At 39.7% G+C, this 23,751-nt stretch overlaps 1 protein-coding gene across 1 annotated transcript in view; it reads left to right on the forward strand.

Moving 5' to 3' along the window:
- UBA2 (ubiquitin like modifier activating enzyme 2) overlaps positions 1–23,751 on the forward strand; it is a 45,793-nt gene that overhangs the window by 450 nt on the left and 21,592 nt on the right. The window contains exons 2-8 of the mRNA XM_008067410.1: positions 1,602–1,685; positions 3,679–3,749; positions 5,199–5,263; positions 6,113–6,213; positions 8,776–8,897; positions 17,939–18,006; positions 19,087–19,208. Coding sequence (XP_008065601.1) covers positions 1,602–1,685; positions 3,679–3,749; positions 5,199–5,263; positions 6,113–6,213; positions 8,776–8,897; positions 17,939–18,006; positions 19,087–19,208 — 633 coding nt within the window. The remainder of the gene's footprint in view (positions 1–1,601; positions 1,686–3,678; positions 3,750–5,198; positions 5,264–6,112; positions 6,214–8,775; positions 8,898–17,938; positions 18,007–19,086; positions 19,209–23,751) is intronic.

A 23,751-nucleotide genomic window follows, 5' to 3' on the forward strand; every position in this document is an offset into this window, starting at 1 on the left:
CGCGGGCCCCCGCCTCCCAGGACGCGCCAGTTTGTGGCGCCTCGAGGGCGGTTCGCTGCAAGCCAGTTCCCCGGCTGTACGGGGGTGCAGCAGGTGATTGGGCTCCCGTGGGTATTGTGACTTTAATCTGGAGGTTCCCCTCTGAACTCAGAAATGGCCCAGAGCAGAGGATGGCGGTAACAGCAGCGCATCCTGAGCTCTGTCCCGAGTGGTTTACCCGCATGTAATTTTCACTACCACCCTACGAGTGCAAACGTTATTTTCATCCTATTTTATTTTTAACAGATGAGCACAGTGAGACGCCACGGGGTTTAGTAACTAGTCTGGGTCACCAAGCGAGTAGCAGGACTTCCCTAGGGCTCGCACTCCTCTCCGCTGGGTACAGCCTTGCGTGACTCTTCACTGTCACCACAATATAGCACATTTGCTTATTCCGCTAGGTTTTAGCTTTTACGTCGGTGTGCAAGAGGCCACTGTTGCTCTAAATTAAGTGGTTTCTGCCAATGTTAACTTTTTGAAGATAGGAGTTGTTACAGGGAACTTGGATGCGAGTTTAAAGTGTCTTAAGGTGTAGTGGATACAGGGAATGAGAAAAAAGTAGAGGTGGCAGACTGAACTAGTGAATGAATGATCGGGGGATAAGATTTACACATCTTTTTCTTTGGCTTTTTTTAGGGTTATTCTTCCTATCCATTTCTGTACCACCGATCCAGACATGACTGCTTTACCATAACTACTGACAGTTGTTTAAAAGAACGATTTTGTAGTAGACAGGATAGTGAAATTGGGCGCCTGAAAAATGTTTGTCTTCTATTTTGTTTAATTTTTATAGTAAATTTAGAAAGTACAAATAAAAAGTGTTTCCATGGTTATATGTATTGGAGATTTCCACAAATACAGATTATAACCAGAACCATTGGGATGTTTCACGATTAGCACATTTGATTGCTTTTAACATAAGTTTATTCAAATGGGATAAAAATTACTTAAGCCATTGTCCTTATCTATATTATATTTTAAGCAGCAATTAGATAAGACTTAAAACGCCACAACTTTTGTAATCATGTGTAGATGTTTCCTTGTACAGTTTTCAGGTAATAATTGCAAATGAAATTGTATATGGATGAAGACTTTTGAATGAAAAGATGCAGCAAAAATTGAATAAGTCTATTTGCCAAGTAGCATTTAAGAAAAAGAACAGGGAACAGTAAAATTTGATACATTGGATTTGAAAGAGTAGGTTGATAGTACAGTAAATTAATCTTTTCAGTAGTTCTTACTTTGGTAGCATGTATTTTTAATAAATTCACATGTATTTTTATGCTAGCCAAATAATTTCCTGAATATTTGCCAGGATAATTAAACAACAACAAAAAATGCCACCTTTTCAAAGTATTTTTGAGAAGGTTGTTTCTGATGTTAAATCTTGATTCTTACATGTTATTTTTTATCAGTTTAACTATTTTGGCATGGCTGGTTCAAAAAGCATTTTTTTCGCTACTGTAGCGAATGTCAAAAGTTCTGGGTTGTAGATGCTGAGGATAGTGATTTTGCTCAAATATACCCAAACACTTATATATCTGAGGTTTATGCTTTTGTAGATTGATCTGGATACTATTGATGTGAGCAACCTCAACAGGCAGTTTTTGTTTCAAAAGAAACATGTTGGAAGATCAAAGGCACAGGTAACTATATTTCTCCTACCACTTCTCTAGCCCTTTCATGGATCTTCTTTTTATGATACCAGATTAATTCTGCCTCTCCAGTAGGAGGGAAATGGGCAAAGCTAAGCAATTATGAAGAATAAAATGAGACTGGGCGTGGTAGCTCAAGCCTGTAATCCTAGCACTTTGGGAGGCCGCGGTGAGGGAGTTGCCAGAGCCCACGGGTTCAAGAATAGACCTCATCTCTACAATAAATAAAAAATTAGCCAGGCGTGGTAGCACGCACCTGTACTTTCAGCTCCTTGGAAGGCTGAGGCTGAAGGATCGCCTGAGCCCAGCAGGTTGATGCTGGGGTGGCCATGAACATGCCACCGCACTCCAGCCTAGATAACGAAGTGAGGCTTATGATATATCAAGTAAAGGACTAAAGACTAAACCCTTCTGTTTTGGTCTAAAAAAGATGTAATCCCGTAATTGGTGTGACTTTTATTTATTTATTTTCAAAATTTTTATTATTTATTCAAAATTATGGGGTACAATTCAGGACTAGGTATACAAATAGTCACCGTGCAGTTACCCTTATCAATGAGGTGTGACCCTCTCTTACCCAGGCAGATATTGACTACTGTTGGTGTGACTTTCATGTCCTCCCCTTTTTTTTTTGAGTTGGAGTCTCACTCTGTCGTCACCCAGGCTGGAGGGCAGTGGCACACTTGAGGCCGCCGCAGCCTCGACCTGCTGGGCTCAGGCAATCCTTTCCCCCCTCAGCCTTCCAGGTAGCTGGAACGACGGGCATGTGCCACCATGCCTGGCTACTTTTTTGATTTATTGTACAGATGAGGTCTTGCCAAGTTGCCCAGGCTGCTCTCAAACCCATGGGCTCAGGCAGTCCCCTTACTTAGACCTCCCAAAGTGCTGGGATAATAGGCGTGAGTCACTGCATCTAGCCTTTATGTCCCCTTTATACAGTATTTAAAGTTGTGATTGTTAACTTAGGCTGAGCCTTGTGTTCTAGAGGTTGACTGCAGTTGGGTTTGGGGACAAGAGAAGGTGCAGCATATGCTGTTGTCCCATTTAAGACAAGACAGCCTCCCCTGGTGCTCTAGCTATCCTGAGCTTTGTTTAGCTTCTTCTTTTTTTTTTTGAGTTGGAGTCTCACTCTGTCGTCCAGACTGGAGTGCAGTGGCCACTCCCGGCCATCGCAGCCTCTACCTGCTGGGCTCCGGCAGTCCTTCCGCCTCAGCCTTCCAAGTAGCTGGAACTATAGGCGCGCGCTACCACGCCCGGCTAATTTTTTGATTTATTGTAGAGATGAGGTCTCACCAAGTTGCCCAGGTGGGTCTGGAACCCGCGGGCTCAGGCAATCCACTTACCTCAGCTCCTAAAGCGCGGGATTACAGGCTGAGCCACCAAGCCCGACTTATTTAGCTTCTTAAATGTTCCTTCATGATTCAGGGTCTTAAAACATCTTTTTCCTTTGCTTTTTTACAGGCCTTTTTGGCAAACTCTGACTTGTTTCTCCTTTTCATTTTTCATATTTTGTTTCCTTTGTAAAGAGTACTTTCCCAAGCCTTTTAGACTAAGTCAGGTCTTCCTGTCATAACAGCTTATCATTTTCCTATAATTTTCAGTGATTTATCATAGTCTGTAGTAGTACTTATCTAGATGGTTATTCGATGAATGTCTCTTACCATGTGTACATTGTATAGTTCTTGGTACACAGAGTATACTCAGTAAATATTTGTTAAGTGAATGAATGAATGACACTTGTTTATTGCATTTTATATTTTTGCTGAAGCTTACCATTTATATAAAAGTGTGTTTTGTGGATCATGGGGGGTGGCTGTCATGTATGTAGCTTAATCCTAATGAAATATTGTCATATTTTTGTATTTCCTTAGTGTTTAATTTCCTTAATATATAAATATGGTGCTATGTAAGTATTGTATCTTCCAGATGCAGGTTCAATATAAACAAAGGTGTTATAGTAATTTAGTGTTGTTTGTTTTTCCAGGTTGCCAAAGAAAGTGTACTACAGTTTTACCCGAAAGCTAATATCATTGCCTACCATGACAGCATCATGAAGTATGCTTAAATTATTATGTTACAAAGTTGTGTTTTCTATGAATTTTTAATTAAACTTGTAAAATATAAGGCTTTTTTAAAGCCAGATATCTGAGCTCAGAGCCATTTGGCTTTTTGAAAATGATTTTTATGGAAAAGTTAAAATGTAGTTTGTGCCCATAAAGTGACATTCTTTTTACCGATTTATATATGGTTTGAATGGTTTAGATTTGTGATGAGATATCTTAATACTTTTGATAAGTAAGTTCCTTAGAAGTTTATAAAGGACCTTATACTTTTGCCTTAAATAAGAATATATATATATATATTTTTGGGTTGGAGTCTCATTCTGTTACCCTGACTGGAGTGCAGTGGCCGCTCTCGGCCACTGCAGCCTCGACCTGCTGGGCTCCAGCGATCCTTCCATCTCAGCCTTCCAAGGAGCTGTAACTACAGGCGCGCGCTACCACACCCGGCTAATTTTTGATTTATTGTAGAGATGAGGTCTCGCCAAGTTGCCTGGGCGGGTCTCGAACCCGCGGGCTCAGGCAATCCACTCACCTCAGCCTCCCAAAGTGCAGGATTACAGGCTGAGCCACCGAGCCCGGCTAGGAATATATTTTAAACTATGAAGTAATTTATATATGATGATTCAGACTTTTCTGATCGATTTCAACATTTGTCTTAGTTTAAGAGGTTCTCTCCCAAAATAGTCTGTTAGGACCCTGACTTCTCTAATGTAACACTTGGAATTGTGGTGGGATAGTAGTTTTGACAGTATATAACTACATTTATCTCAGTAAAGACAGAGTAAATGTAAATTTTGGAGGTATTAAAGCAAAAGAACGCTGGGCCTAAATTATCCTTTATCCATAGTTGTTTAGCTCACAAGTAAATGGTATTAAAAATAGTCCTTGTACTATTTTTAGTATAGTACTGCAATTGGGGAATGTCTTAAACTTTCTCAGGGCATTTGTATATCCAGCTTATTTTTTAATCTCTAGTTGTTTGCTCTACAAACCTGCCTATACCCGTATCACCCCCCTATCCTGTGTTGGTTTCCCACTGATGCTAAAAGCAGAGACCCTAGGGCCCTGAACCCTGCCTGATCCTGACCATGTGAGGTGAAGACAGAGGCCAGGCAGATCCTGGGAATGTGTTCTTTATGTGTTCTCAGGGACTTGTTGCCCAGAAAAGGCCTAGTGGGACTAGTGAAGTCATGCCATCTTTCTGCCAGTTTAAGGCCCTGCTCTTTTGCCCTAGGTAGCTGTCCAAAGAAGATAGGAATTTTGGGAAAATGATTTCTTTTAATCTGTTCATGATTGGGAAAAGTCAAGACTTACTATCTATATGGCATACCCTTAATATCAGTTATTTTTATACCTATTGTTATATTTTTTCTGTTTTATACTGTAAAGATCATGTATAAGGCTAGTTGCTTTTGTGACCTTTTTTTGTTTTGCTTTTTAGCCCTGACTATAACGTGGAATTTTTTCGACAGTTTATATTGGTTATGAATGCTTTAGATAACAGAGGTGAGATTATTTTAATATTTTTAATTTGTCAGTATTTTCCCTCCCTGATATCAAAGCTATTTACACATTGAATATTAATTAAAACGTGGTCTTATGAATCAGAACTTAGAAGACATAAGGGTGGTAAGATCAGGTTTAAAACCTGCCAGCTGGTTTCAATTTTGCATAGAACTGATTTTTTCAAAGCAGGAATTCAACTGTCATATACTCTGCTGTCCTCCCAAGAGGTTGCTAATACAGGTGGAGTTAAAAGCTCTAAAGTGTGACTCTGTCGGGGGCGTGTGGAGGTGAAAATGCTTCAGTAATAGTTTTTGCTTGTGATGACTTTCACATGTAAAGGTACATCTGTCAAGTGAATTTGTGACAATTTAGGGCCAGAAATATTAAAAGAAAAGAAATGAAAAGTCAGAATGACTCTTTTAACCTGACTCATCTCTTTTTCTCCTAGCCTTTATCTGCCTTAGTAGTTCCAAACTGATATTCCACATTGTTTGTTCACTTTCATGTATTACCTGATAATTATATTAGAATAATGATGAGTTGAGGAACACATTGAAACCATGTTTTGGTTAAGGTGGAGCAAAAGAAGAGAAAGATGGCACTTTGGAATGTAAAAATTATTCACTTATAAGGATGATTTTCTTGGAGTAAGCTTGTGATGTGAGCTTCTTATGCTTGAAATTTTGCTAAATGAATGTCTCTTAAAACTAACAGTTGTATTACTCTGGCCATTGCCATAAGAAAATTGTACATAAAATAAAAACTGTAAATAGTTTGGGTATATGTTATACTAATTAAAGATAACTAATTTGCATTTTCAAAAATTCTAACTTAGTATTTTTCTTCCAGCTGCCCGAAACCATGTTAATAGGATGTGCCTGGCAGCTGATGTTCCTCTTATTGAGAGTGGAACTGCTGGCTATCTTGGACAAGTAACTACTATCAAAAAGGTAAAGAAAGGGTTTGTGTGTGTGTGTGTTTTGCTTTTTGGCTTTTTTTTTTTTTTTTTTTAATATGAGCAGTTCAATATTCAACACATAGGATTTTCATGTCTATATAATACTTAGGATGCTATAAAGTCCTCAGAACACTGTGGCTAAAGTGATCTTTGAGCTCTGCCACTTTATTTCATTTAGCTTGTGTATTACCAATCCTTAGATTGGTAAGCATAGTACATTTGTCTTTAAAATTCTTGGTAGCCATGAGACTACATATCATACCGCAGTTATTATGTGATAAACTAGGCATCTAGAAGTTGTTGTTTCTCTAAAGGAATTTGGATTTATAGGCCTAAGGAGAACTTTGAAGACTTTTTCTTTGGATATATCTGTGAAATATTTCAAACATTTAGGCAAAATTAGAGAATAATAGAGCAAGCACCTGTGTACTGCATACCCCAATTTTTAAAAAAATCTCAACATTGTGTTTCATTTGCTGTTCAGATATTTTTCCTTTCGGTTCTTTTAAGAAATAAAACTTTTTATTTTATTTTTAATTTTTGGGTTTTTTTGAGTTGGGATCTTACTCTGTTACTCAGGCTGGAGTGCAGTGGCATACTCAAGGCCACTGCAGCCTTGACCTGCTGGGCTCAGGTGATCCACCTCAGCCTTCCATGTAGGTGGAACCACAGGTGTGCACCACCATGCCTGGCTAATTTTTTTATTTATTGTAGAGACGCAGTTTTGTCAAGTTGTCCATGCTGGTCTCGAACCCTTGGACTCAGGCAGTCCTCTTGCCTTGGCCTCTCAACGTGCTGGGATTACAGGTGTGAGTTACCATGCCCGACTTAGGTGATCCTTTTGCCTCAGCCTCTCAAGTAGCTGGGAATACAGATGCATGCCACCATGCCTGGCTAATTTTTTTTTTTTTTTTCTGTAGTGATGACGTCTTGCCATGTTGCCCAGGCTAGTCTCTTAACTTCTGGACTCAGGCAATCCTTTCACCTTGATCTCCAAAAGTGCTGGTGTTACAGGTGTGAGCCACCATGCCCAGCCAGGAATTAAACATTTTAGATACATTTGAAAAATGGGGCCAGGCACTGTGGCTCACACCTGTGGTTCCAGCACTTTAGGAGGCAGAGACGAGAGGATTGCCTGAACCCAAGGGTTCGAGACCAGCCTGGACAACTTGACAAGACCTCATCTTACAATAAATTAAGAAAAACATTAGCCGGGTGTGGTGGTGTGTGACTGTAGTTCCAACTACTTAGAAGGCTGAGGTGGAAGGATCATCTGAGCTCAGCAGGTTGAGGCTGCAGTGGCCATGAGCGTGCCTCTGCACTCAAGCCTGGGTGACAGAGTGAGACTCCAACACATAAAAAAAAAAAAAGGAAAGAAAATTAATTTTGTAGTTTTTGAAATGATGGAAAGGGAATTACACTGTTCATAAAAGTTGCAGGTTTTGTCTGGAATTTTTTGGCTGTTTGTCCATGATGGAAATTATGACTTGACTTTATTTGTTTTAATTGTTCAATATTCTTAGAAGCTTATTAAGTATCATTCTACAAAGACTGTCATACATGTCAGTATGTATTAAATTTAGTTGAATAAATAGAGGCCTTCAGTATCTGTTGGCAGATCAAGGTAGTCATTTTCTGTTTGCACTGTGGTATAAGGGATGACTGCTTGCCCCTAAAAATGCGTTTTGGAAGACTGAGGGCACAAGAAGGTATTATGGAGAAAACCCTGAATCTTCTGCAATTTGTGTTAAACAATATTTGTGGGTTTTGGTTCTTTAATAATAACTAGAACAACATTACTTTTTATATACCTCATTACTGTGATCTTGAGACATCACTGTGTATTAAGACTGAGGTTAAGAATTGAGGAGATGAAGAAAGATGGTTCATTTGACAGTTTTGAAACATTGTCTCAGGAGCCATATTTTTCTTCCAAGGCATAGATTCTTCCAAGGCATAGATTCCAAGCTACATTGTAACTTTAAACTTAAATGTATGTTAGCAAAATGAAGATTAATAATAGTTAAGAGTTTTTGTGTATCCAGATATATCTTGAAATCACTTAATATATAGGAGATTACAAGAATATGCCTATATTCCATAGACACAGTTTGGTTTTAAAAAATGAAAAATATGAGGATATGACTATGAAAAATAAGAGCTATAACTTTGGGAAATAATTTGTTGGAAAGCTGTTGTTGGTTTTTTAGTAGTTTTTCTTGCTGTTTAGTGCAATTAAAGTAAAACTTCTCATAATTGACATTTGGTTACAGTAGTTTTTATTTGGCTTGTAAGCAATGTTCACAGGGCCAGGAGTCAGAGGAGTCCTGCCTCAGTTTTAGCTGTGACTTCTGTTGATTTAATTAGCTTTTATGTTAGTGTTTATCTGTAAAATAAGGATTTTTGGAGTCACTAATATTTTAACATTTTCTTGACAGCATAAAATCCAGTTGGAATGTAGATGAATGAATTATGTGTTTGTGATTATATAACCTTATAATGTTGAGAGATTCCATCATGAAATAAACATCTTTATCATATTCTGATTTTGTAGGGTGTGACTGAATGTTATGAATGTCATCCTAAGCCAACCCAGAGAACTTTTCCTGGCTGTACAATTCGTAACACACCTTCAGAACCTATTCATTGCATCGTTTGGGCAAAGTATTTGTTCAAGTAAGAATATATATTTTTGGGTATACTTTTCAGTACTAATGAAGGAAAATGGAGCAATTTTTGTTTATATATCTTGGAGAGATCAAATTTACAATGTTTAAATATGATAAATGGACACTTTAGTAGCTTTCTTGTGATATTTGTGTTAAATTGAATTCAGCTATGACTATTTAGGAAGCTTAGTCTGATAATGGACACAGGCATATAGCTCAGTAGAGATCTATATGTTTGGAAGTATGATTACATACTTGCAAATAACCCATTGGTTAAAAAAGAAATTATAATAGAAGTTAAAAGTACTTTTTAACATAGTGAAAAAAGTATTGTTCCCGAAACTCGTAGGATATGCATTGATTGTGGTGGTTGGGGATAAGGTTACAAGTTTTTCATATATGAAGAAGGGCTGAAAATTAATTAGCAATTCTTGACTAAGAATCCAACCTAAGTTAGAAAATGAACCACAGAATAAACTTTAGAAAACGAGAAGGAAGAATATTAACTGAAATAAGAGCAAAATCTGGCATGGAAGGCTAAGTAAGACCTAAATGGGGACCATAATCTCCACAAGATCAGATTGCTAACCAAAAAAATGATGATAGTAAGAGAAGACCATGCCAGTACATAGGAAACCCTAATAATCTGGATAAATTCATTTTTAAAAACTTACAAAGCTGACTTAAAAAGAAATAGAAAGCCTGAATACAATACTATACCTTAGAGAATTTTAATCAGTATTTTAAACTCTTAAAAAATGAACTCTTCTGAAAAATGCACCAAACCTATGCAGTTTTACAGATGAATTTTACTAAACTTGTAAGGAATATATTATTCTAACCGTAACTCTCCCAGAGATATTTTAAAAAGGGAATATTACTTAGTAGTTCTTGCTATGGTGTTGTAAGCATGTCTTTGATACCAAAACCAAGATCATTGTGGTATAAGAAAAAGAAAATTGCACATCAATCTCACTTGTAAATATAGATGCAAAAATCCTATACAGTGTGTTAGCATATGGATCTAGAATCGTGTAATATGAAATAGGTATACCATAATCAAATTGTATTTATTCAGGAATGCAAGCACAGTTTAACACTAGAAAATCTATAAATGTCATTCACTTCATGAAGGAACTAGAGAAAACTGTATCTTTATAGATGTACAAAAAACTTTTGGCAAATATGATTTCATGACAAAAATTTTGCTCAGGGTCTCTGTTTCCCAGACTAGAGTACAGTGACACAATCATGTCACCTTGACCTCCAGGTTGCAGTCTATCTTTCCTTCTCAGGCTCCTGAATTGCTGGGACTATAGGCACGTGCCAATATGCCTGGCTTAATTTTTTTTTGAGTTGGAGTCTCACTCTGTCGCCCAGGCTGGAGTGTAGTGGCACTCTCATGACCACCACAGCCTTGACCTGCTGGACTCAGGTGATCCTTCTGCCTTAACTTTCCAGGTAGCTGGAACTAAAGGACCCACCACCACATCTGTCTAAGTTTTTGATTTATTGTAGAGATGAGGTCTCGCCAAATTGCCCAGGCTGGTCTCGAACCTGTGGGCTCAGGCAATCCTCTCACCTTGGCCTCCCAAAGTGCTGGGATTATAAGCATGAGCCACCGTGTCCAGTGACTTAATTTTTTTATAGAGACAAGGTTTCTGGTCTCAGACTCCTGGGATCAAGCAGTCATCCTGGTCAGCATCCCAAAATGCTGGGATTACAAGTGTGAGCCATCATGCCTGGCCTCAAGACAAAACTTTCTATTAAGACAGGCGTAAAAAATTTCTTATTAAAACGAAAATTTCCTCAACCCGAAAAAGGGTATTTTGTAGAAACCTTACTGAACATTTGTCTTTAATTTTTGATTAAGGTATAATATGTATATATATACTCAAAAAAGTATACATTTAAAAATTACAGCAGGGCTCGGTGGCTCAGCCTAATCCCACGCCTTTGGGAGGCTGAGGTGAGTGGATTGCCTGAGCCCGTGGGTTCGAGACCCGCCTTGGCAGCGAGACCTCATCTCTACAATAAATCAAAAAATCAACTGGGCATGGTAGCACACGCCTGTAATTCCAGCTACTCGGAAGGCTGAGGTGGAAGGATCGCCGGAGTCCAGCAGGTCGAGGCTCCAGTCTGGGTGACAGAGTGAGACTCCAACTAAAAAAAAAAAAATTTCACATACTGGCTGGACTTGGTAACTCAGCCTGTAATCCCAGCACTTTGGGAGGCTGAGGCAAGAGCATTGTCTGAGCTCATAGGTTTGAGACCAGCCTGGCAACTTTGCAAGACCTTGTCTCTACAACCTATAAAAACATTAGCTGGGTGTGCGCACCTATAGTTCCAGCTACTTGGAAGGCTGAGGCAAAAGGGCACTGGAGCCCAGCAGGTCGACACTGAGGTGGCCATGAATGTGCCACTGCTCTCCAGCCTGGGCGACAGAGTGAGACTCCAGCTAAAAAAAATTACACATACTGATCTCAAAAGTATATGTAACAGTGTCATACATAACTTGATAAATTTTCACAAAAAATATACTTGTAAGCTGTATTTGGCAAGCTTTTTTCATTTTAATGACTACTTTTCTAGTTTTAGATTCACAGAAAATTGAGAAGATAATACAGGGGAATTCCCATATACGCAATACTCAGTTTTCCTTAAGATTTTGTATTAATATGATGCATATCTAATAATTGATCAATATTGATAGAATATTAACTAAAAGTCCATAGTTTATTTAGATTTTTCCTTATTCTGTTCCAGGATACCCATTACAATTAGTTGTTGGGTATCTTTACGCCCCTTCTGACTGGGACAGTTTCTCAGACTTTCCTTGTTTTTCATGACTTTGACGGTTTTGAAGAATACTGGTCAGGTATTTTGTAGGATGCCCAGGATTTGGAATTTGTATGCTGTTTTTTTCATTAGTAGACCAGGGCTATAATTATTAGGAGGAAGACCACAGAGGTGCCATTTTCTTTTTCTTTTTCTTTTTTTTTGAGTTGGAATCTCACGCTGTCACCCAGGCTGGAGTAGAGTGGCACACTTAGAGCCACCCCATCGTTGATCTGCTGGGTTCCGGCAATCCTTCCGCCTGAGCCTTCTAAGTAGCCAGAACTATAGGCGCGTGCTACCACACTCAGCTAATTTTTCTTATTTATTGTAGAGATGAGTTCTCACCAAGTTGCCTGGTCTGGTCTTGAATTCACAGGCTCAGACAATCCACTTACCTCGGCCTCCTAAAGTGCTGGGATTACAGGCTAAGCCACTGAGCCTGGCCAGAGGTGCCATTTTCATGATACCAATATGGTTTATGACAGTTGATGTTGACTTTAATCACCTAGGTAAGGTAGTATTTGCCAATTTTCTCCATTGTAACATTATTCTTTCTCCCTCTTTTCATACTATACTGTACATTTTATTTATTTTGTTGTTATTTTTTGTGTTGGAGTTTCACTCTGTCGCCCAGGCTGGAGTGTAGTGGCATGCTTATAGCCATTACAGCCTTGACCTGCTGGGCTCAGGTGATCCTTCCAAATAGCTAGAACTGTAGGCACCTGCCCCACCACGCCTGGCTAATTTTTTTTATTTATTGTAGAGACGAGGTCTTGCCAAGTTGCCCAGGCTTATCTTGAACCCCTGGACTCAGGCAGTCCTCTCGTCTCGGCCTCTCAAAGTGCTAGGTTTACAGACTTGAGTCACTGCACCCGACCTGTACTGTACATTTTAGATGAAAGTCACTGTGGGCAGCCTTCACCTAAAGAGTGGAGAGTCATGTTCTATCTCCTTGAGGACAGAGTGTCCTCATGTTCTGCCTGGGAGATTTGTTTCTTCTCCATTTATTAGTATTTTTTTAATGTCTTTTTTTTTGGAGTCGTACTGTGTCACCCAGGCTGGAGTGCAGTGTTACACTCATGGCCACCCCAGTGACTTATTAGGCGCCAGCAATTCTTCTGTCTCAGCTTTCCAAGTAGCCAGAACTACAGGTGCACGCGACCACGCCCAGTTAATTTTTGATTTATTATAGAGAGGAGGTGTTGCCAAGTTGCCTGGGCTGGTCTTGAACCTGCTGGCTCAGGCAATCCACTTGCCACGGCCTCCCAAAGTGCTGGGATTACAGACTGAGCCACCGAGCCTGGCCAGATGTCTTAATTTCATATATATATTTTTTTGAGTTGGAGTCTCTCTATGTCACCCTTGCTGGAGTATAGTGGCACACTTACGGCCACTGCAGCCTTGATCTGCAGGGCTCAGGCAATCCTTCCGCCTCAATCCTCCAAGTAACTGGAACCACAGGTGCACGCCACCACACCCAGCTAAATTTTTTATTTATTGTAGAGATGAGGTCTCACCAAGTTGTCCATGCTGACCTCAAACCCCTGGACTCAGGCAATCCTCTCATCTCTGCCTCCCAAAGTGCTGCGATTATAGGCATGGGCCACTGTGCCCAGACTTTAATTTTTATTTTTTTAGAGATGGAGTCTTACTGTGTTGGCCAGGCTGGAGTGTAGTGGTACGATCATAACCCACTGTGGATTTGGAATATTCGGCTCAAGCAATTCTCTCCCTTCAGCCTCCAGAATAACTGGGACTACAGACATGAGCCACTGTGCCTGGCTTCTCGTTTATTCAGTCATTTATATCAATGTGGGCTTGATAGTAGTGAACATATTTTATACTTTGGTTTATAATCCAGTGCTACCTTCTTTTATTAATCAGATTGTTCTAGCTGTGATCATTGGGAGGTCTTCCAGTTGGCTCTGTGCTCCTTGACATACCCCCATCAGTGTGTGGTTTTGTTTTTTTTGAGGGGTGGCAATTTCTTGTACTCTTACTGTACAAGAGCTCCAGGCACATCTTGTATGTTTTCTGCCCCAGTCTTAGAATAAGCCATCTCTCCAAGGAGCCTTGGTTCTTGTTATTGAAGAGTAGTATTAGAAATCAAGATCCAGGCCAGACGTGGTGCCTCACACTTTGGAAGGAATAGGTGGGAGGATCGCTTGAAGCCAGGTATTCGAGACCAGCCTGGCCAACTAAGTCAGACCTCATCTCCACAGAACAAACAAATTACCCAGATGAGTTGGTGTGCATCTGTGGTTCCAGCTACTTGGGATGCTGAGACATGGGGATGGCTTGAGTTCAAGAGTTGGAGGCTGCAGCGAGCTATGATTATACTACTGCACTGCTGCCGTATTGTCTCTTAAAAAAAAGCAGAAATCAAGCTCTTGGGTGCTTAGGCATGCTACTCATGTGCCATTTTAGGTCCTTTTAGTTGACAGAGAAAAAAATGTTTATTCTTTTTTTTCCTCCTTTTTTATTTACTATTATTTTTTATTTTTTTGAGTTGGAGTCTCACTCAGTCACCCAGGCTGGAGTGCAGTGGCATGCTCACGGCCACTGCAGCCTCGACCTGCTGGGCTCAGGTGATCCTTCTACCTCAACCTTCCAAGTAACTGGAACTACAGGCACGTGCCAATATGTCTGGCTATTTTTTTGATTTATTGTAGAGATAAGCTTTCGCCAAGTTGTCCATGGTCTTGAACCCATGGACTCAGGCATGGGTCTTCAACCTCTTGCCTCAGCCTCCCAAAGTACTGGGATTATAGGCGTGAGCCACTGTGCCTGGGACATTTTTTTAAGTGACAGTCTTGCTCTACCACCTAGAAGGCTAGACTGCAATGGCTCACTGCAGCTTCTACTTCCTGAGTTCAAAGGATCCTCCTGTCTCAGTCTCTGATGTCGTTGGGACTACAGGCACATGCCATCACACCAGCTAAATGCTTATTCTAATTACACACACACCTACAGTGTTTCTATATACATATATTTTTAATAGACAGAATCTTTGTTGCCCCTGATATTGGAATACAATGGCATGATTATAGCTCACTGCAGCCTCAAACTTCTGGGCTCAGGTGATTCTCCTGCCTCGGCCTTCCCAGTAGCTGGGACTGTAGGTGTGTGTTACTTCACCTGGTTAATTTTTTCAGTATTTTGTAGAGACAAGATCTTGCTATATTGCCCAGGATGGTCTCGAAACTCCTGGCCTCAAGCAGTTTTTCTACCTCTGCCTCCTGGGTAGCTGGGATTATAAACTCATGCCACCAATCATTTGCATTTATATTAAGCTAAGCATGAGTTCATAGTAAATGTCTTCCATTTAAATTTGTTACTACATGGATCCTTCTAGCTTCCTCCCCTTGCTTATGTGTAAACTCACATTTCAATAGTCAGAAACCTGGCTCTCACCATTTGTTGTTCATATAGTTAATGTAAGCATTTTTAAATAAAAATTTTAAAGCATCCTCTTTGAAATGAGAGAAGGGATAAGGGTATACTCATTACTGCTGCTTTCATTTGGCATTCTAAGAATTTTCTAGCTGGCATAATAACACAATACAAAGAAAATAATAGACTTAAGAATTGGGGAAGAAAGAAACAAAATTGTTACTATTTGTATACAGTATGGTTACCTACAAAGAAAATTCCAAAGAATCTACAGACAAATTACTAGAAATAATGACAGTTTTGCTACATGGCCAACTAAAAGATTCTAAAACATCCAATTGTGTTTCTACATATGACATCAATTAGAAAATGCAGTTTAAAAATAACTAAATGCATGTAACTAACTATAAAAGAATTAAATATAAAAATATCAAAAAGCATAAAGTACTTCAGAATAAATTATAAGATATATAAGACCCAGTATAGAAAATTAATGACTATCAAAACATTAAAAAGTAGCAAATAAAAGAAGGGAGATTATGTGTTTCTGGGTTAGAATCCCTAATATTGCCAGTTTGTCATTTGTCTCCAAATTAATTCATAGATTGAATGCCATTCCAATTAAAATTTCATCAGGGATTTTGATTTGGAATTTGTTCAGCTGATTCTAAAATGTATATGGAAGAATAGGGCCCAAGAGGAGCCAAAATACTCCTGGAAGCGCTTAAGTTGGGGTGATTTGCTCTAACAGATGTTAAGGTTTAATTAAAACTAAAAATAATTTAGTGTATTACTGGTACAGGGATAAACAGACCATTGGGACAGAATACAGATCTCATGACCAAGATCATAAAGTAGATTCCAGATGAAAGAAGGGATTAAATGAAGGGTACGACAGTTGGTTATATGGTCATTCCCCACTTGAAATGATGTTTTAGTCCTTTGTACTCACAGACATCTCACGGACCATCTACCAGCAATTCAACCATACTTTTTTACAAAATAGTGTGAAATGAATCACTTCATATTAAATCATGATGTTTGATCCAGTTATTTTATTGTAATGATATTTGCCTTATAATGGAATTTTGGACATTGAGGAACTTATTTATGACAAAATTAAAAATATGTCTTATATTTTTCTAACATGCAATGTTTGAAACAGTTACTGATATGCATTGTGGGTTCATTGATACATGTTATTGTGTAATAGCAATTTATTTGATGTCTTCCACCCGGTGTTTTTTTATTTGAGCAAATAGTGCAGTCTCATTTTCTTCCTTTCACATTAATAATATGTAATTGATTGTCCAGTCTGCATCACTGTGAAAGCACTTTACATATTCTCTTTCTACATGACGCCAGCTGATATTTTTTAATGTATATCTCAGTATATAGTCCATCTCTTTATTTGCTTTTCTTTGCAATTTGAATGGAAAACCTCACAGAATACATTTTTTAAAAAATGTATTCTGGTGTAAGTTTCTCCTGTATAATCACCAGCAGTTTCTTCATATCCTCCCAGAGGGGACATCTGAATGGTTTGCTAGATTTATGATGTACCCTTGAAGGGGCATCGAGTGTGAAGGGTTAAAGTTAAGTCCAGATAGATTAAGGATTTGATGTGATAGGCAACACTTTAAACCCTTGTAGGAGGACATCTTCATCACCAGAGTTTAAGGAACAATTTTGTGATACGTAAAATATGCTAATAACAATAGATTGATACTTTTCAAATTCATAACATTTCAAATTCATTAAATATCTTATTATAAAAAGGCATTGATTTGTAAATAATAGCCAATTATATGGGAGAAAGTATATGATATAATCAACTAAAGCTTATGATCTAGAATAAATCCTATAATCCATTAAAAAAGATAAACCTATAAAACTGACATGAACAGGTATTTTACACTTACCGAAAAACTCAGATGTACAGTAAGCACATGTGAATATTTAACCTTAAGACTAATAACTGGCAGAATTAAATATAAGACCACAGTGAGATACAGATGCTTCTCCACTTCCTGATAAAGTCGTTATAAGTTGAAAATACATTTAATACCTCAGTAATCCTATTGCAAAGTTGAAACTGCTGGATTTCTTGCATCTATAACAGGACCCTGCATATGGCAAGTGTGTAATAATGTTTGTTGAATAATATTTGTTGAGCTGTAGGTGTACTCCACAAATGTAAAAGCCACTCATCTGTGTTTTGTGTTGTTTTTTGAGTTGGATTTTCACTCTCCCCCAGGCTGGAGTACACTGGCACGATTATAGCTCACTGATATCCTTGACATCCTGGGCTCAGATGACCCTTCCACCTCAGCCTCCTGGGTAGCTGGGACTACAGGTGTGCACCACATGCCCACCTAATTTTTAAAATAATTTTTGTAGATGCAAGGTCGCTCTATGTTGCCCAGGTTGATCTTGAACTTCTGGGCTTAAGCAATCCTCTCACCTCACCCTCCCAAAGTGCTGGGATTATAGATGTGAGCCACTGTGCCCAGCTATTTCTTGAGTAAAGTTTTTAACATTGAAATGTGCAGAGCCTAGCTAATAGGAATGGATATAGGTCTGGTGGTAAAATTTAGTCCTGTTTGTGATGTGGTTTGAAATTAGGATGCAAGCTATCTAACCAGGCTGCTTTAATACTTTTAGGTTTATGGAGTCATCAGTTGTTCACTCTTTATCTCTGCTAAACATTTGGAGTATTCTAAATTATGTGTTTATGTGGAAAGTAGGGAAAATAAACGACATTTTTTCACAATGCTTTATTGTACGTCAATCTTTACTACTCTTAAATTATTATAGCCAGTTGTTTGGGGAAGAAGATGCTGATCAAGAAGTGTCTCCTGACAGAGCTGACCCTGAAGCTGCCTGTGAGTAAACTATTTGATGTATTTTATTAGCAGCTAGCGACCTTTATTCTGCTAGTTTAATATTGGCAGCTAAAAAAAGTAGTTGATGTATGTGCTTAATATGTGCTACCATGTTATTTCATTTTTTTTTTTTTTTTTTTTGAGTTGGGGTCTTACTCTTTCACCCAGACTGGAGTGCAATGGCCACTCCCGCCACTGCAGCCTCGACCTGCTGGGCTCCGGCTATCCTTCCACCTCAGCCTTCTGAGTAGCTGGAACTACAGGCGCGCGCTACCACGCCTGGCTAATTTTTGATTTGTTGTAGAGATGAGGTCTCGTCAAGTTGCCCAGGCGGGTCTCGAACCCGTGGGCTCAGGCAATCCACTCACCTCGGCCTCCCAAAGTGCTGGGATTACAGGGCGAGCCATCGAGCCCGGCCTTATTTCATTTTTAAAACAATGTTTAACAAAAATTGTAGCCTGTTTTACTAGTGAGGAAATCATGGTGAAGAAAAACCTCAAAAATCTAGTAAATAGAACTGGGAGTTGTTTCCAGATTTGATGAGAGGCCTATGCTTTTTGAACTATTACATGCATAGCCTTCAAAATCTGAGGTACAAAAGGAAGCAGATAAGCATGTTATTTTCCTTTCTCCTTAAATTCAGGATGTGTCACATATAGGTGACTTTTTTTTTTTCTCTCTCTTTTTTTTTTTTTTGAGTTGGAGTCACTCTGTCGCCCAGACTGGAGTGCAGTGGCTGCTTCCGGCCACCGCAGCCTCAACCTGCTGGGCTCCGGCAATCCTTCCACCTCAGCCTTCCAAGTAGCTGGAACCACAGGCACGGTCTACCATGCCTGGCTAATTTTTTTGATTTTTTTGTAGAGATGAGGTCTCGCCAAGTTGCCCAGGCGGGTCTCGAATTTGCGGGCTCAGGCAATCCACTCACCTCAGCCTCCCAAAGGCACGAGATTACAGGCTGAGCCACTGAGCCCGGCTATAGGTGACTTTCATGACTGACTCTGTTTTTATCTCCAAAGGTGAGTGACAGAGCTCAGTTTCACATTTATTATAGTTGAAAATAAAATCATGTTTCTTTTATAGGGGAACCAACAGAAGCTGAAGCCAGAGCCAGAGCATCTAATGAGGATGGTGACATTAAACGTGTTTCCACTAAGGAATGGGCTAAATCAACTGGATATGATCCAGTTAAACTTTTTACCAAGGTTCAGTTTACTTTCTCTATAATTTTAAATAGATTTATTCTAACTGTTTTAAAATAGTATGAAAATCGAACTAAGCTTCTTTTGTGTATATACCTAATGCTATCGTGATGAAATAATTGATGCAGTCAGGTTGTGCAGGTTTGAAATTTTGCCGTCTGTACCAAATATGAGTGTACCATCTTTATAGGAGGTAAAATACAGAGGCTTGCTTGTATATCCTCTTGGTTTATTAACGGCTAGCAATCTTAGTTTGCTAGTTTAATATTGGTATCTTAAAAAAAAGTTGTTGGTTGCTGTATGTGCTCAATATGTACAGCCATGTTATTTCATTTTGTTTGCTTGTTTTGTTTTTTTGATCTGGAGTCTCACTCTGTCGCCCATGCTAGAGTGCAGTGGCACACAACCAAGCAGCCTCGACCTGCTGGGCTAAGGAGATCCTTCTATCTCAACCTTCCAAGTAGCTGGAAGTACAGGCACACACCGCCAAACCTGGCAAATTTTTTGATTTATTATAGAGATGAGGTCTCACTAAGTTGCCCAGGATGATCTTGAACCAGTGGGCTCAGGCAGTCCTCTGACCTTGGCCTCCCAAAGTGCTGGGATTATAGGTGTGACCCACCGTGCCTGGTTGACATGTTTTTTAGATCCCCCCTATGTCCCTAAGCTTCTTGTTCTTTTTTTTTTGAGTTGGAGTCTCACTCTGTCACCCAGACTGGAGTGCAGTGGCTGCTCCCGGCCACCGCGGCCTTGACCTTCTGGGCTCTGGTGATCTTTCCGCCTCAGCCTTCCAAGTAGCCGGAACTACAGGTGCACGCTACCACGCCTGGCTGATTTTTTGATTTATTGTAGAGATGAGGTCTCACCAAGTTGCCCAGGCAGTTCTCGAACTCGTGGACTCAGGCAGTCCACTCACCTCAGCCTCCCAAGGCGCGGAATTACAGGCTGAGCCACCGAGCCCGGCAGCTTCTTGTTCTTGGTGAGGTCTCTATATATTTTGTGTGTGGTGAATATGTCTAGAGAAATCTGTGAGACTGTTTTGGCTCTACCTAACTTTTTTTCAGCTAGACCCTTGGATCTGTATTTTAAGTTTTTTGTTGTGGTCATTCTATCTTGACTCCCTAGCAAGTTTATCACAGTAAATACTTCAGACTTTCTCATCTCTTCTTAAACTGTTTCATATACTCTTGCCATCATCACTGAGCAGATGACCTCCAAGGATATATTAACAGTTTGAAGCCATTGGGCATAATTTACCTGTTTAGAGAATGTCCCACTTTACTACACACTCTTTTAACTTCTGTTGGAGAAAAACCTTTTCCAGCAAAGGCTAACAATTCCACGTGGCATTTTTCTTTCTCTTTATACCGTATTCTTCAAACAATATTTTCTCTCTGCCCTGTAGCTTGGATCTTTACTTTCCTGGTTCTTTCTGTTTCTAACATGTACATGTTCTGCCGTCCTAAGCAAATGACTTCCTGCTCTCTCTAGCTAATACTTTACTTTTTTCCTCAGTGGTAACAGATGTCACAGATTGACTTCCTAAGCTTTTTGTGTTTATTTCCTCACTGCAGCGCTTTTCTTTTCTTTTTTTGATAATACTTAAAATGGACTAGACTCTACTATGGACAACAGGAATGTTTTCCAAAATGATATCCTTATTTTTATCATAATCTGAAAAACATCTTCAGTATGTTGTTTAGCAGGTAATTTCAAGCATCTGCTGATTTTAAGCATCTGCCGTGTGCCAGGCACTTCTTTAAGTACAGAGAATTTCATGGTGAACAAGACAGAAGATAAGGGTCCCTGCTTTTTGTGGGGAGCTCATAGTGTAGAAGGGAAGTCAAACATTGAACAAGTATCAGATTCAGAAATAACTTTTAAGTTCAGATGCTCTGGAACCCTTTAATAATGTAAACCTAACCTAGTTGGAGTGGTCAGAAGAGGCTTTCTAGAAGAAGTAACATTTAAACCCAAGTCTTGAAAGAATAAGGGTGGGGTTAGGAATGCAGCATGTTTAGGAAAGTCTCAGATTAGGAAACTGACATAATTTCCATTACAGCGGAGAATGAAAAGAGGACTAAAAAGATAAGTTGAGACCAGATCAGGCAAGACCCTAGGCTGTAGTGAGGAGGTTATGCTAAGATAGAGGGAATCCATGGAAAGAAAGTCTTAGCCGGGCTTGGTGGCTCAGCCTGTAATCCTGCGCCTTTGGGAGGCTGAGGTGAGTGGATTGCCTGAGCCCGCGGGTTTGAGACCTCATCTCTACAATAAATCAAAAAATCAGCCGGGTGTGGTAGCACATGCCTGTACTTCTGGCTACTTGAAAGGCTGAGGCGGAAGGATCGCCGGAGCCCAGCAGGTCGAGGCTGCGGTGGCCAGGAGCAGCCACTGCACTCCAGTCTGGGCGACAGAGTGAGACTCCAACTCAAAAAAAAAAGAAAAAAAGATAGTCTTATGGGATTACTGTAAGGGCAGAGGGAATGTACTATACCACTTTAATACCTGATATATTGTAATCAGTGTGAGACAGTGCCAGAATAATCTGAGGTACAAGCCATCTGCATTCCCAGTGGAGCATGGCGGAGAAGGAGACTCAACAGAACTTTGGATGTATATGGTGAGGAATCGTGCAAAATCAAAAATGGTACTTGTTTCTTTTTGGGCAGCTGGAAGAACAGAGGTGTCTACCATTCTCTAAGATAGGTGATGTGGGAAACAAATGTATATGAAAGGGGTAGACATGGGGTAGGAGGCGATGCAATCAGTTTTGAACTCATTTGAGATCCTTTTAGAACACAGGAGATACAGGTGGTTGTATAGGTAAATAGAGAAGTTCAGACTAGGGATGGGTTGGGATGATAGGTTCACAGATGTTATTTTACCAACAGGAATGGCTGTACTTCATCAGAGGATAGAATGAGAAGGGTCAGTACAGAACTCTGAGGGACTCCTAATACTTAGTATTTGTTGGATAAAGGAGAAAGAAGTAGTGCTTATGCTTAGAAAACTGCTGGTTTAAGCATTAGGGTTCTCTACAAAATGTGTCCAGACATGTTTTCTTTTGTTTTTTTTTTTTTTTGGAGTTGGACTCTAGCTTTGTCACCCAGACTGGAGTGCAGTGGCCGCTCCCGGCCACCACAGCCTCTACCCGCTGGGCTCCGGCAATCCTTCTGCCTCAGCCTTCTAAGTAGCCGGAATTACAGGCACGCGCTACCATGCTTGACTGGTTTTTTGATTTATTGTAGAGATGAGGTCTCGCCAAGTTGCCCAGGCGGGTCTCGAATCCGCGGGCTCAGGCAATCCACTCACCTCAGCCTCCCAAAGCGCGGGATTACAGGCTGAGCCACTGAACCCGGCTCAGACATGTTTTTTTAACCCAAGTCAAAATGCACTCATCTTCTTGCCCGTTTTACATGTTTTTATCTCTTTGTACTCTTTCCTTATTTCTTAGATAAAACAAAAATCCCCATAGCATTCAAAACTTTGTGATTTTCACACTAAGTTATATTCTAATTACATATATATTTGGCTTGCTTTCCAAAGATTAAGGATGCTCAATAAATATTGATGGACTTGAGTATATTTTGATAGAAATAGCTAAACCTAGATTCTTACTTGATATTAGCAGTAAATATGTTGAATAAATTAATCAACAGTATGACTGGACATAGTGGCTCACTTCTGTAATCCCAGCACTTTGGGGAGGCTGAGGCAGAAGGATTACTTGAGGCCAGGAGTTTGAGACCAGCTTGGAGAACATAATGAGATCCCCATCACCACAAAAAAATCACAAAAATTAGTCGGGCTTGGTGGCTAGCTAGTTCTAGCTACTCAGGAGACTGAGGAAGGAGGATCACCTGAACTTAGGAGTTCAAGGTTGCAGTGAGCTATGCTCATGTCACTGCACTCCAGCCTGGGTAACTTAACAAGACCCTGTTTCTAAAAGTAAATCAAATTAAATTATTGAAAAATTAAAAAATGTAGAGAAAGGCTAGGCAGACAGGTGAGTCCTTGGGTAACAATGTAGTGAATTTCTGGCAGGCCTCTCAGTTTCGGAGTGAGCCTCTTAAGAGCTAAAGTCCTCACAGCTGGGGTTGAAAAGCAACTAATCAGCCCACCATTATGTCCTTACCTTAATACTGACCAATAAGAACAGCTACAGCTCACAGCTAGTGCCAGCCAGTCGGCTTGGATTTAGGGCTGTTTAAGCACCAGGTTTTTTGCTCCATAGAGGCAACCCCTTCAGGCTCCCTCCCAGCTGTGGAAGCTTTTCTGTCCTCAATAAATCCTGCTTTCTCACCTTAAAAAAAAAAAAAAAATTAAAAAATGCAGATAAGGAGAAAGTAAAAATATTAAAATCACCTGAAATTCTCTGGATTTTCTTGTAATTGTTTCTCAGTCTACTTGTATTTTTTGTATTTGTAATAGTTGTATGTTGGAATTTTTTGTTTTATTTTTACTCCTTTTTGTTTTGTGAATAGGGTACATTTCAAAGATATTGCAGTTCAGAACGCCTCTTTTTTTTTTTTTTTGGAGTTGGAGT

This window comes from Carlito syrichta, unplaced genomic scaffold (genome assembly GCF_000164805.1).
Source record: "Carlito syrichta isolate Samal-C Ts95f unplaced genomic scaffold, Tarsius_syrichta-2.0.1 Scaffold309576, whole genome shotgun sequence".
NCBI lineage: Eukaryota > Metazoa > Chordata > Mammalia > Primates > Tarsiidae > Carlito > Carlito syrichta.